Here is a 13,108-nt window from a genome sequence, read left to right as displayed (position 1 = left end):
CTTGAATTATTTATAGATATAATAAAGGTGAGCTAATAAATAGTTTGTTTGTAATTATTTGATTTTCTTTATATAATACATAGCAACCCACATTATATTTTTTTTAAAAAAATGAATGAATATATAAAGAATTGTTTGGAAGCGGGGGTGAAACACCAGGAGACCCAAGTTAGATATCTTCCAAATCTTTGACACTCCGAGCCCAAAAGTTTCGCCAACCCTTCACGCCATCTGATTATCTCTTTCAATGCCTTCATGGCTATCCTATCACGGAATGGAACAACTTGCCTCAGCCAACTCACCCTGAGACAATTCAACTGCGGGATAATTCTATCTCATTTCATAACTATCTATCTATCTATCTATCTATCTATCTATCTATCTATCTATCTATCTATCTATCTATCTATCTATCTATCTATCTATCTATGATCATCTATAAATGGATATAGCCTGTTGTGCCTTAAAGTGGCTTCTACCGTACTGCCTCAAAATGACTTCTACTATACAAGCGCTGTGGAGTTGCCATGGTAATGGTGTCACAGTACTCCACAAGGGGGCTCCCTCTGGTAAGGGGGAAAATCCAACATTCAAAAATGGATGGAGGGTTGGGATAAATAAATACCCGGACAACACCAGGTTATCGCCTGGTTTAAAATAAATTAAAAAAATTATTTTTGCCATTCGCAATTCATGCTGTCCCTCCTTTCTTTAATGATTCTGTTGCGCCATTTCTTTGATATCAGTGTAACTCTTGCCCCTCAGTGAGTTGTCCTGGGGCGAGTTAGCCATGGCGAATTGTCCTAGACTGGTCCTTACCAAGGGCTAATCTGCGGCGTCTTTCTTGACCGTTGGTTCCTTTGCTCTTGATATTTGCTCTTATAAGAGTTCCTGAAATCGTTGTCCACTGCAATGACCAGGTCCTGCGGGAGAGCCCAGCAAAATCTGTTAATGTGATCCTGTCATTCTTCTTCTTTTTCGATGGTTACTTTTAGTTACCCTCAGGAGTGTAAGTGCGGGCACTCATAAAACCCAGCCCGTGAATGCAATCACTCAAAAGTTTCTTTCCTTCCTGCCCTCCGTTTGAAAGAGCCCAGAGATAAATGTCTCTAGCTATCGATAAAACACCGCAGAAAGAGAAGACTCGGCAGAGGCCAAAGTACCTAAGTTGAATCTATGTCACTTTTGTTTTCATTGATTGATCGGGGTTTATACCGGTGGAAGGAAAGGAAGCTAAAATGCACTTCCTCTTTTTAGAAATTTTAGCAATGTGCCTGGAATTTGGCAGAACCCTGAAAGGGCAAAATGAGTAAAACAGGCCCAGCCAGCTAAAACCCAGATTGAGGTTTCTTGTGAATGCAGATCCCTTCTCTTGGTAGCTCAGGGGTGGGTGGTCTGGAGCAGTGGTCACCAATCGATGGTCCGTGGACCACTGGTGGTCCATGAGAAAATTTTGGTGGTCCGTAGAAAAATTATTTGCATTTTTTATATTGTACTAAATCAGGGGTCCTCAAACTATACCCTCTGGGATGAATACGTGCAGTGAACACTTGTGTTGCTGCAGAGAGTCTCCCCCTTCGGGGTCTTTTTGTATGGGTTGGAGGGGGGCAGAAATTCCGACTTGGGGTCTGCTTCGGCCTGGCATGGGGCTTTGGGCGAAGGCTGGAGGGAAGCACCCCTGGTGGCGAAGAGCCGGAGGGCCTTGTTCCAGTGGGACTGCATCATGGCCTGGAACTGGCTGACCATCTCAGCCCACTGAGCCTCCAGGCACCAGTACCTGGCTTTGCACTCCCGCAGGTCTTCCCTCCACTTGGAAAGCCTACGCTCCTAGTCCTCAGTGAGGTGATTCTGCTGAGCCTCCTTCTCGGTCAGATCCAATTTGAACTGAGCCAGCTGTTTTGCCAACTTTCTAGTGGTGGCTGCTTAGCTCCAGCAACTGCTTCCTGTTGGGCCCTAAGAATTCTGGGCGGGCGGTGAAGAGTGGCTGGGAGGGGTGTGGTGAGTAGATGCCGGCGAGGCACCCCTCGATGTGAGTGACATCCAGTTGGCCACACCCTCCCAGTCACATGACCACCTTAGACAGATCATATTATCATATTAGTGGTCCATTGGATTTCAAATTATGAATGTAGTGGTCCCTGAGATCCAAAAGGTTGGGGACCCCTGGTCTAGGAGAGGAGGGAGGGGGTATGAAGAGGAGTGAGGGGGAGGTTAAAAAGTTAAGGGGTTGGGTTGGGCAGAGAGAGAGAGAAAGAGGTGGCAGAAAGCAGGCAGGGATGAAGGACTCTGCTTGTGGTTCAGCCCATTAAGAATTGGGAGTCTCACCAGTTGGTATAATCCCCCCTCTCCCCCCCGTCCTGGTTTGGAAGAATCCCTGAAGATACGTGGACTTTGATTGGAGGGAGGGACTCCTCCTTACATTTGCAGAGGAATGGATGGGCAGGGCTGGGATTGATGGCACCTTCAATTTAGCTGAGAGGAGTGAAGACATCCCAGCATATAAGCCAGTGTTTCTCAACCTTGGCGACTTTAAGTCCTTTGGACTTCAACTCCCAGAATTCCTCAGCCAGCACAGCTGGCTGAGGAATTCTGGGAGTTGAAGTCCAAAGGACTTAAAGTCGCCAAGGTTGAGAAACACTGAAGCCATTTAATAGCCACTTGTCTGGGGTGCAGTAAGGTTTCCTGCCTTGGAAAGAGGGTTGGACTAGAGGACCTCTAAGGTGCTTTCCAGCCTTATGATTCTATTAAAAATCTCCTCGCTATTGAGAGTTGATCCTTTCCCTTCCTTTTTCTTCCCTTCATCCGCCTCTCTCTCTTTCACTCTTCCTTCATTTCCTTCTTTCCTCTCCCTCCCATCACTCCCTTCTGTAGAGGTTCTTTATTTCTTTATGAGATCTCTCCATTGACTTCAGGTAATGTTATAAAATTTCATGCAGACTTTTTTTTTTTAAACCCTTTCCGCTGTTTCCTATAGCTCCCTGGTTAAAAAAAAGAGAGAGAGAAAGAAAAAAAAGGAAAAAAATCACCTACAATTAAATCAATTCCATAGGTATGTTAGAATCTAAGAATATACCTCAATGCTCTGCTAAATTGAAAAAGTCTAATTAAAAGTGCAGAGGGTTGTAGGGAAATCAGGATATAAGCCCCAAACAAACTATGGTTATAAGGTCTGGTTACTATATACCAATGATGGTGAATCTTTTCAGCACCGAATGACCAAACCGAACGCATATGCATGCGTGCGAGCTGGAGTGCCAGGCACCCGACTCGTGGCACGACAAAACCACGCTCGTCAAAATAGCGGTGATAAAATCACGTCGCTAAAGTCGCGACGTCATCACCGCGCGTCATCACCGCCGCGACAACAGCGCGGCAACAGAAGGGTGCTTTAAAACGGCGCCGCGGCAGAAAGCCAATTTCAATTAAGGTAAGGGTTAGGATTAGGTTTAGGGGTTTGTTTTAGGGTTTGTGTTAGGGTTAGGGTTAGGGTTAGGTTTAGGGTACTGAGTGCTTGGGAATGCGCGGATTTGCCCTCCGCGATTATGTCATCGCGGTAGGGTCGCGTTTTTCCTTAGCGCTTCGAACGGCGCGAATTAGTCTTCGCGCTTATGTCTCTGTGGATAAGGGCTTTGCGGATTTGTGGTGGAACCCCCAAGACTAGATGGCCGGTGCGCGTATGCGCGCCAGCCAGCTTGTCTTCAGGTGTTTGACACACACTTGTGCGCCCGCCAGCAGGTCTTCGCATGCGCCAGGGCACTGGAAACATGAAGATCAACTGGCCGGTGCGTGCATGCCTGTTTTGGGGGCATTTTTCAGGCCATTTTCCAGCACCTGCAAAGAACAGCTTCCGGCACGCGGGAAAGTAGAAGAGCAGCTGGCGACAGGGCACACACCCATAGAGATGGTTCTGCATGCCACCTCTGGCACGTGTGCCGTAGGTTCGCTATCATGGCTATATACCAAGCAATGGCACATCTGAGCTGGAGGATATGGTAAAGCTAAGACTGGGATGCTTGGTGCTCTCTGACTTCAGTGGGATCTTTGCAGACGTTTCATTACCAAAATAGGCAACATCATCAGTTCTAGAAAAGCTAAGACTTTGCTTAAAGCTTTAAAGGGTTTTATTTAGCAGGAGACAACAAAATAGCACCATCACTGTACAACGGGGAAATGCTCTATAAAGGTCCTTAATAATAATTTTAGATAATTAAAATAAATTTATAATAGGGTAATCTTTATGATAATTTAATTTAATAAGTATCTGTGTACAGTAAGGAGACATTTTATAAGTATCCCTAGGGTTGGGAATAACTGCACATTGTGCAAAAGTAGAAAAAAATAAGAAAAGAAAAAGAAAGAAAGAGGCGAGAGAGGGATGAAGGAAGGAGGGTAGGGAAAGAAGAAAGAAGGAAAGAGAGGGAGAAAGAAAAAAAGAGGAGAGGGAGGGATGAAGGAAGGAGGGAAAGAAATGGGAGAGGGAGGTAGGGATGAAGGAGGGATGGAGGGAAAGAAGAAAGGAAGGAAAGAAAGAGGGAGGAAGAGAGAAGAAAGAGAAAGAAAAGATGGAGAAAAGGGAGATGGAGGGAGAAAAAGAAAAAGATAGAAAGAAAGAATGGAAAAAGGAGATGAAGATAGAAAGATGAAAGAAAAAGGAAGAGTGGAAAAAAGGGAGATGGAAGGAGAAAGAAAGATGAAAGAAAGAAGAGAGGGGGGAAGAAAGAAAAAGAGGAAGAAAGAGAGCAAACTTTGGGAACGAGAATATGCAAGCAGGAGGTCATGAATATTGATTTGAGGCTGAGGTGGGGAAAAGGAAAAACAAAACTAAAGGGAAATCGAGTGGAGGAGAAAATTGCACACTCCACCATTTTATTACAGGTTGTCACTGCACACACAAACGCACACTCGCGTAGGTATTCCGGTACATATTTAGAGACTTCCCGCTTCCAGATTAACCCGGGTGGCTTCCAATTTAAAAAGGAAAAAGAAAACCGTAAAAGGGAAAAAATAAGTAGGTCGGGGCGTGGGGGGGGGGGGAGTGAAACCCCCACCATATAACCCAAAACCACCGACCGAGGCTGTTTTTCACACAGGTGTCCCGCCGGATCTCCAAGCTTCGGTTGTCAAATTTTTATATATCCCCCCCCCAAAAGGAGAGCGAAGCCTCCAGAAATAAAACAAAGGGGAAAAAGTTCAGACAAAAGAAAAACTTTTGGGGCAGAGACGCACACACTTCCCCCCCCTCCAAAAATAACTAATAAAACTCTTAGGTGAAGCCTGGGAAGGAAGGTGGGAGCCTGGAAAAGGAAAACGGGCTCGGCAATCTACACTCCCAGAGAGAGAGGAAAAAACACACAAATACACACAGAGGGAACACCCCACGTTGCACGATTCCCACGTTGCCCGATGCCCTCGCACTTTCTCCCAAGCCTCCATTCATGAGCCCGGCGTTGTTGGTTTTTTTTTCCCTCTGGGAAAGAAACCCTGGGTGGCGGGATATGCAAATGAAGGGGTGTGGCTACGCAAATGAGGCCTTTCGCGTTCTCTCTCTCTCTTTTTTTCAATGGCTCCCATTGTTGGCGCCCCTCTTTGGTCCCATTCAGAAAGGTGACGTCAGCCGCGGATTGTCCGCGGACAATGGCGCTCTTCTTGCTCGGAGGGAGGGCTGGATGGGAAAGCGATGGGGAGGGAGGGGATCTCAAGAGAAAGGCCCCCCCCGTGGCTGGTGTCAATATCTCAGCAAGCCGCTGAGACTAAGATTGAAATAGCTCTGGGAACAGCTGCTGGCGGTCTCTTCGGATTGTAATTGGGGGGGGTGGGTGTTGAAGGACCTCCTCGGCCCTGGGTTTTCTCAGCCTGTCTGTTTGCCTGCTGGGACCCCACTTTCTCTCCCGGCTGGGGCATTTTTTTTTTAAACAAGCCACCCAAATGAGGACAATTCTGAAGAATGCCAGAGCCCAGCCTTGAAGTCAATAGCAATAGCACTTACATACCGCTCCATAGTGCTTGTTACAGCCCTCTCTAAGCTGTTCCCAGAGTCAGCCTCTTGCCCCCAACAATCTGGCTCCCCATTTTACCCATCTCAGAAGGATGGAAGGCTGAGTCAACCTTGAGCCTGGTGAGATTCGATCTGCTAAACTGCTGGCACCTGGCAGTCAGCAGAAGTAGCCTGCAGTACTGCACTCGAACCATTGCGCTCAATTGAGGGGACTTTGCTGAAGCTGCTAAGCCCAGGACAACGTCTTAGCTGCATCCACACAACAGCAGTGAGCTACTTTGGTGTACTAGTTCAGGGGTGGGCCTAGAAACCAGGAGCCTGTGAGTTCTAGTACCACCTTAGTCATGAAAGCTGGCTAGGTGACTTTGAGCCAATCACCAGGAGACGGTGAGTTCTAGTTCCACCTTAGGCATGAAAGCTGGCTAGGTGACTTTGAGCCAATCACCAGGAGACGGTGAGTTCTAGTTCCGCCTTAGGCATGAAAGCTGGCTAGGTGACTTTGAGCCAATCACAGGGAGATGGTGAGTTCTAGTACCACCTTAGACATGAAAGCTGGCTAGGTGACTTTGAGCCAATCACAGGGAGACGGTGAGTTCTAGTACCACCTTAGTCATGAAAGCTGGCTAGGTGACTTTGAGCCAATCACAGGGAGACGGTGAGTTCTAGTTCCACCTTAGGCATGAAAGCTGGCTAGGTGACTTTGAGCCAATCACAGGGAGACGGTGAGTTCTAGTTCCGCCTTAGGCATGAAAGCTGGCTAGGTGACTTTGAGCCAATCAACAGGAGACGGTGAGTTCTAGTTCCGCCTTAGGCATGAAAGCTGGCTAGGTGACTTTGAGCCAATCACCAGGAGACGGTGAGTTCTAGTTCCACCTTAGGCATGAAAGCTGGCTAGGTGACTTTGAGCCAATCACCAGGAGACGGTGAGTTCTAGTTCCACCTTAGGCATGAAAGCTGGCTAGGTGACTTTGAGCCAATCACCAGGAGACGGTGAGTTCTAGTTCCGCCTTAGGCATGAAAGCTGGCTAGGTGACTTTGAGCCAATCACAGGGAGATGGTGAGTTCTAGTACCACCTTAGACATGAAAGCTGGCTAGGTGACTTTGAGCCAATCACAGGGAGATGGTGAGTTCTAGTACCACCTTAGTCATGAAAGCTGGCTAGGTGACTTTGAGCCAATCACAGGGAGACGGTGAGTTCTAGTTCCACCTTAGGCATGAAAGCTGGCTAGGTGACTTTGAGCCAATCACCAGGAGACGGTGAGTTCTAGTTCCGCCTTAGGCATGAAAGCTGGCTAGGTGACTTTGAGCCAATCAACAGGAGACGGTGAGTTCTAGTTCCGCCTTAGGCATGAAAGCTGGCTAGGTGACTTTGAGCCAATCACCAGGAGACGGTGAGTTCTAGTTCCGCCTTAGGCATGAAAGCTGGCTAGGTGACTTTGAGCCAATCAGCTGCAGAAAAAGCCAACACAGTTCTAGGCTGTATAAACAGAGGGATAGAATCAAGATCATGTGAAGTGTTAATACCACTTTATAAGGCCTTGGTAAGGCCACACTTGGAACGCTGCATTCAGTTTTGGTCACCACGATGTAAAAAAGACATGGAGACTCTAGAACAGTGTTTTTCAACCTTGGTAACTTGAAGATGTCTGGACTTCAACTCCCAGAATTGCTCAGCCAATGCTGGCTGGGGAATTCTGGGAGTTGAAGTCCGGACATCTTCAAGTTGCCAAGGTTGAAAAACACTGCTCTAGAAAGAGCGTAGAGAAGAGCAACAAAGTGGATTAGGGGACTGGCGGCTAAAACAAATGAACGGTTGCAGGAACTGGGTATGTCTAGTTGAATGAAAAGAAGGACCAGGGGAGACATGATAACAGTCTTCCAATATCTCAGGGGTTGCCACAAAGAAGAGGGAGTCAAGCTATTCTCCAAAGCACCTGAGGGTAGAACAAGAAGCAATGGGTGGAAACTAATCCAGGAGAGAAGCACCCCAAAACTAAGAAGAAATTTCCTGACAGTGAGAACAATTAATCAGCGGAACAACTTGCCTCCAGAAGTTGTGGCTGCTCCAACACTGGATGTCTTTAAGAAGAGATTGGACAGCCATTTGTCTGAAGTGGTGTAGGGTTTCCGGCCTGAGCAGGGGGTTGGACTAGAAGACCTTCAAGGTCCCTTCCAAGTCTATTATTCTATATACTAACTCAAGGCAGCGAACCATGCCTAATATTTCTTACTCCTGTTTTCCCCATAGCAACAATCATGTGAGGTGGGTTGGGCTATAAGAGAGAAACTGGCCCAAAGTCATGCAGACAGCTTTCGTGCCTAGGGCGGGATTAGAACTCACCGTCTCCTGGTGATTGGTCCAGAGTCACGCAGCCAACTTTTGTGCGTAAGGTAGAGCTAGAACTCAGAACCCCTCTTCACTAAGTAGGGGATCTGTTACCCCCACATTCCCACCTGAGTTAACCCCTACAGCAGCAATGGAGTGTCCTCTACCTATTGAAGCAATCTGATCCTAACCATAAATGTTATTTTATTGTTAGGATTGTTTCCTGACGTCCAGCCAAAATCATTGGTAAACTTTGATGCTTCTTTTCTCCATGTTGTATGAGTTGTCCGTGTTAAGTATCCGGATCACTTGAGGGTGTCGTGTCCCCTCCCCACCGCCCCCACCACCACTCCCCGGGGAAGCTGGTATGTGCGGCTAACCCAAACCGGCGAAATAAAAACCCTCCGTTAAGGAGTACAAATACACATAAGGTTAAATTCATTCTCATCTGGAATTCGTGGCCAGGATAAGATTATCTGGTTTTGCATTTTGATTATGTCTGTCGAAAGACAAGTCTGTTTCTGCCAACGGCTTCTTTATTCTGTTTGCTTTAGAAGGAAGCAGGAGTTTAGGGAATCCTACGGCCTCCATTTGTCACTTCGTTTATATATTATTAGGCTTAAAAAGAGCATTTTTATAAATAAAAAAAACCTACTGTCCAGGGCAGTTATGAAAGAGACCGTCCCTTTAAAAATCTGCCTCCATCCTACCCCCAAAAATCCATATCTATCTATCTATCTATCTATCTATCTATCTATCTATCTATCTATCTATCTATCTATCTATCTATCTATCATCCATCTATCTATCATCCATCTATCTATCTATCTATCTATCTATCTATCTATCTATCTATCTATCTATCTATCTATCTAATTCCCACAACACTGTCAATAATTTAGTAAGACTGTATTGCTATTATTCTTCCCTTCCTTCCTAGTATCTATCTCTGCCCACTTATGACTATAACCATGTTGCCTGTACCTTTCAATTTATATTGTTTTTATTTGTTTCCTAGCATGATTTGATAGCTGATTAGTAACCTTGACTATTACTAAGTTTTGTATCTTTTTATTCTTGATGAATGTATTTTATTCTGCTTATGTACACTAAGAGCTTATGCGCCAAAGACAAATTCTTTGTGTGTCCAATCACATTTGGCCAATAAAGAATTCTATTCTACTATTCATTCTTTCTTTCTTTCTTTCTTTCTTTCTTTCTTTCTTTCTTTCTTTCTTTCTATCTATCTATCTATCTATCTATCTATCTATCTAATTATCTATCTATCTATCTATCTATCTATCTATCTATCTATCTATCTATCTATCTTTCTGTCATTTCTCTTTTGTCTGTCTGTCTGTCTATCATCTATCTATCTATCTATCTATCTATCTATCTATCTATCTATCTATCTATCTATCTATCTATCTATCTATCTATCTATCTATCTATCTATCTATCTACTATATCTCACCTCCAAATGATGAAAAGCAGATTTAAAATAGAAGTGGGGCGTGGAGGAAAAAAAGCCTAAATTCTGAATTCACCAACACTGACAATGCTTTTTGTGGCGGGCGGGGGGGGGGAGTAGAATTGCTGATCTGACCCAATTTGCTTTTTTTTATTTTTTATTTCCTGTTTTCCAAGTGGCCGGTTTCTTGCTCTGCCTAACTAGGAAAACAAGCCGGGGAGAAAAAGAGGCAGGCCGGGTGACCAAGCTTAGATCTATAGTCCCCTGGAGGAACATTAATATAAATCAGTGTTCCAGCGTGGTTCGAACATTCATTTTCGATGACCCTTGCATAGAGAGGAAACTCCTAGCTTTCTTCAAACAGGATGTTCCCTGGATTTCTTTGGAATTGGGCTGTCAAATCGAATCCGTTTTAGAACAGGCGAAAAATCCGCCTTGGCAAATCTTTGCTTTTTTGCTCCACCAAAATAAGGCGTGTGGGTTTTTTTTTTTCTTCTTCTTCCTTTTAACTCTCTTTTTCTCTCTCTCCGCTGGCCCATCCATCCTAATCCAACCAATTTCATGGCTGGGAATATTCCCACTGGGCACCCCCCTGTGCCTCGTCCCCGTGGTTTTAATTACCAATTTTTACTCTCCTGCCACAAGCCCCTTCGCCTCTCGTTCAACACACAGATCTCACAACAGCCGGCCTGGGCTGAAGGAAGCCTTCCAAAGCGTGTCATCTGGCTTGGCAGGTTTTTTTTATTTGAGGGGGGTGGTGTGGAAATCCAAACACATCTAAAGAGCTGGGTCCTGGTTAAGTATCCCTGCCTGGGGGTCAGACAACTTTTGACATTGGTTTTGGTAGTTGATCAAAGACACGGCTTTAGAAGCGGAGCCTATCGTGCACTAAAAGGAACCAGGAATACCTAAGAGAGCTTTAAGCTGCTTAGCACGGCCCGGGAAACATTTGTGGGTCAAATAGCAATTGGTGTGGAATGGTTGATGGCGGAGGGCGAGCCATTGAAGATAACAGTGCCCCTTCAGCCATCAGGGCAACGATTCTCAGCATCCAGGAGGCGGTTTTATGGCCGCGGCGGTGGGTGCGAATTTGGGGCTCTGTTGCGCTGGTAAAACAGCAACCATGCCCCGGGGAGGGGTGGGGGCATCCGCTCTGAATGCGGAGGGGACCATACAGATTTGCTTATAAATGGGGAACAATGCAGAGTTGCTGGAAAGGCGAAGAGCAAAATTGTGCGTGACTTTTTGCTCTGTACAAATTTGGAAAGGAAAAAAGGAGGGGAGGGGGGAGAGAGGAAGGAAGGGAGAGGGAAAGAAAGGAGGGAGGGAGAGGAAGAGGGGATGAAGAAAGGAAGGGGAATGGGGAGGAAGGAAGGAAAAGAGATGGAAGGAAGGAACAAAACAGGAAGGGAAGGAAGGAAGGAAAGTTAAACAGAAGAGGAAGGGAGGGAGAGGGAAAGGAGGGAGAGAGGGAGAGGGAGGGAGGAACAAGGAGGGAAGAAAAGAAAAAGGGAGTGAGAGAGAGGGGGAGGGAAAGGAGAGGAAGGAAGGAACAAAAAAGGAAGGAAAGAAAAGAAAGTTAAACAGAAGAGGAAGAAAGGAGAGGGAGGAAGAAGGAAAGAAAGGAGGGAGGGAGGAAGAGGAAAGGAAAGAAAAAGGGAGGGAGGGAGGGAGAGAAAGTGAGGAGGGGAGGGAAGAAGGAAGGAGAGGAAAGAGGGAGGGAGGAAGGAAGGAAGGAACAAAAAAGTTAGTCTGGCCGTTTCAGCACAGTCTAAAATATTTTGAATTACATCTTCGTCCGGTGGGGTGTTCTCATTTTTCCAGTATTTTGCAAATATAATCCTTGCTGCTCTTAGTATATGTAAAACTAAATATGTGGTCCCTTTATCATAACCCTCCGGCATTATGTCCAACAGAAATATTTCTGGTTTCAGAAATATGAATACAGAAATATGAATATTACAAGAAATTTAGTTAGTTAAAACTACTTGGTTATAGTATTATTATTGTCATTAGTACATGTGTTATTATATTATTATTATTATCATTACTATTATTAGTTTGTGTGTGAATATTTATTATTTTTTCCACTGGTCTTTCTTTTTGGTAAATGGTACACCCCGACAATACACTGTATTCAAAAATGTTTACGAATAGAATTTTCTTGTTTTTAAAAAAAGGAAGGAAGGAACAAGAAAGGAAGCAAGGAAAGGAAAGAAAGTGAAACAGAAGAGGGAGGGAGGAAAGAAAGAAATGCAAATCGCTGGAGCACTTGAATTTTTTTTAGAACTAGCTTTCTTTGCATGTTACCTGAAAGATACAAAAAAAAACCCCAAATCCCTCTTTGATTGGCAGGTTTTCCTCTAACGCCATATCCCCTCTTTTTCTCTTCTGCTTTCTTTCAGCGGCCACTCCACCTAATCTGGTTGACAAACCCTGCTTAAAGTTGAAGGTTTACGTTCGGCCAACAAGTAAGTAAGATGAGACGAAGGAAGGCATAGGAAATGTGAATTATTATTATTTTTCTATTTTGAACCCACTTGGAGTAATGCATGAATCAGACTGCACATCAATTACCAAGCCTTATTCCCCCCCACCTCCAGTCTTCTGCTGCACCACTCAGCTTAGAAATATCAAAAGCCATCTTTTGAAAGGACGTGGTTTACGGGTAAATAGAAATTCATGTTTGAAAAACAAATGTCCTTTATTTTCCCTCTAGATACATTCTGAAGTCCAGATTTACTTACAAATGGGGAAAATGCAGTCTTGCTGAAAAGACGAGTGCTTTGAAAAATGGGTTAAAAAAATTTTTTTAAGGCAATGTTGCAATTGGATCTCTGTTGTATCAGCATTACAGGTAGTCCTCGACTTACGACCCCAATAGAGCCCAACATATCTGTGGCTAAGCGAGAGAGTTGTGAAGTGAATTTTGACCCTTTCTCACCATAGTTGTTAACCGCAGTGGTTAAATGAGTAACACGGTTGTTAAGTGAATCTCCCCCGTTGACTTTGCTTGTCAGAAGGTCGCAAAAGGGGATCCCAACACACTGCAACCGTCATAAATATGAATCAATTGCCAAGCATCTGAGTTTGGATCACATGACTGCTGGGATGCTTCAAAAGTCGTAAATGTGAAAAACGGCCATAAGCCACTTTTTTTTCAGTGCCGTTGTAACTTGGTCACTTAAATCGACCTGGTGGCTCAGTAGCTGAGACGCTGAGCTTGTCGATCAGAAAGGTCGGCAGTTCGGCAATTCAAATCCCTAGTGCCACGTAACGGAGTGAGCTCCTGTTTGTTGTCCCAGCTTCTGCCAA

The 13,108-nt window shown here is 45.0% G+C and overlaps 1 protein-coding gene across 1 annotated transcript in view; it reads left to right on the top strand.

Moving 5' to 3' along the window:
* The window catches only part of EFNA2 (ephrin A2), a 367,548-nt gene that overhangs the window by 343,771 nt on the left and 10,669 nt on the right, over window positions 1-13,108 (top strand). Inside the window, exon 3 of the mRNA XM_087703267.1 lies at window positions 12,199-12,264. Coding sequence (XP_087559393.1) covers window positions 12,199-12,264 — 66 coding nt within the window. The remainder of the gene's footprint in view (window positions 1-12,198; window positions 12,265-13,108) is intronic.

Source organism: Thamnophis sirtalis, unplaced genomic scaffold (assembly GCF_051295495.1).
Source record: "Thamnophis sirtalis isolate CommonGarterSnake01/CBP01778 unplaced genomic scaffold, rThaSir2_p1.2 scaffold_1, whole genome shotgun sequence".
NCBI classification, from domain to species: Eukaryota; Metazoa; Chordata; class Lepidosauria; order Squamata; family Natricidae; genus Thamnophis; species Thamnophis sirtalis.
Note: the sequence above shows the minus strand (reverse complement) of the source record. Positions and strands in the feature narration are given on the sequence as shown.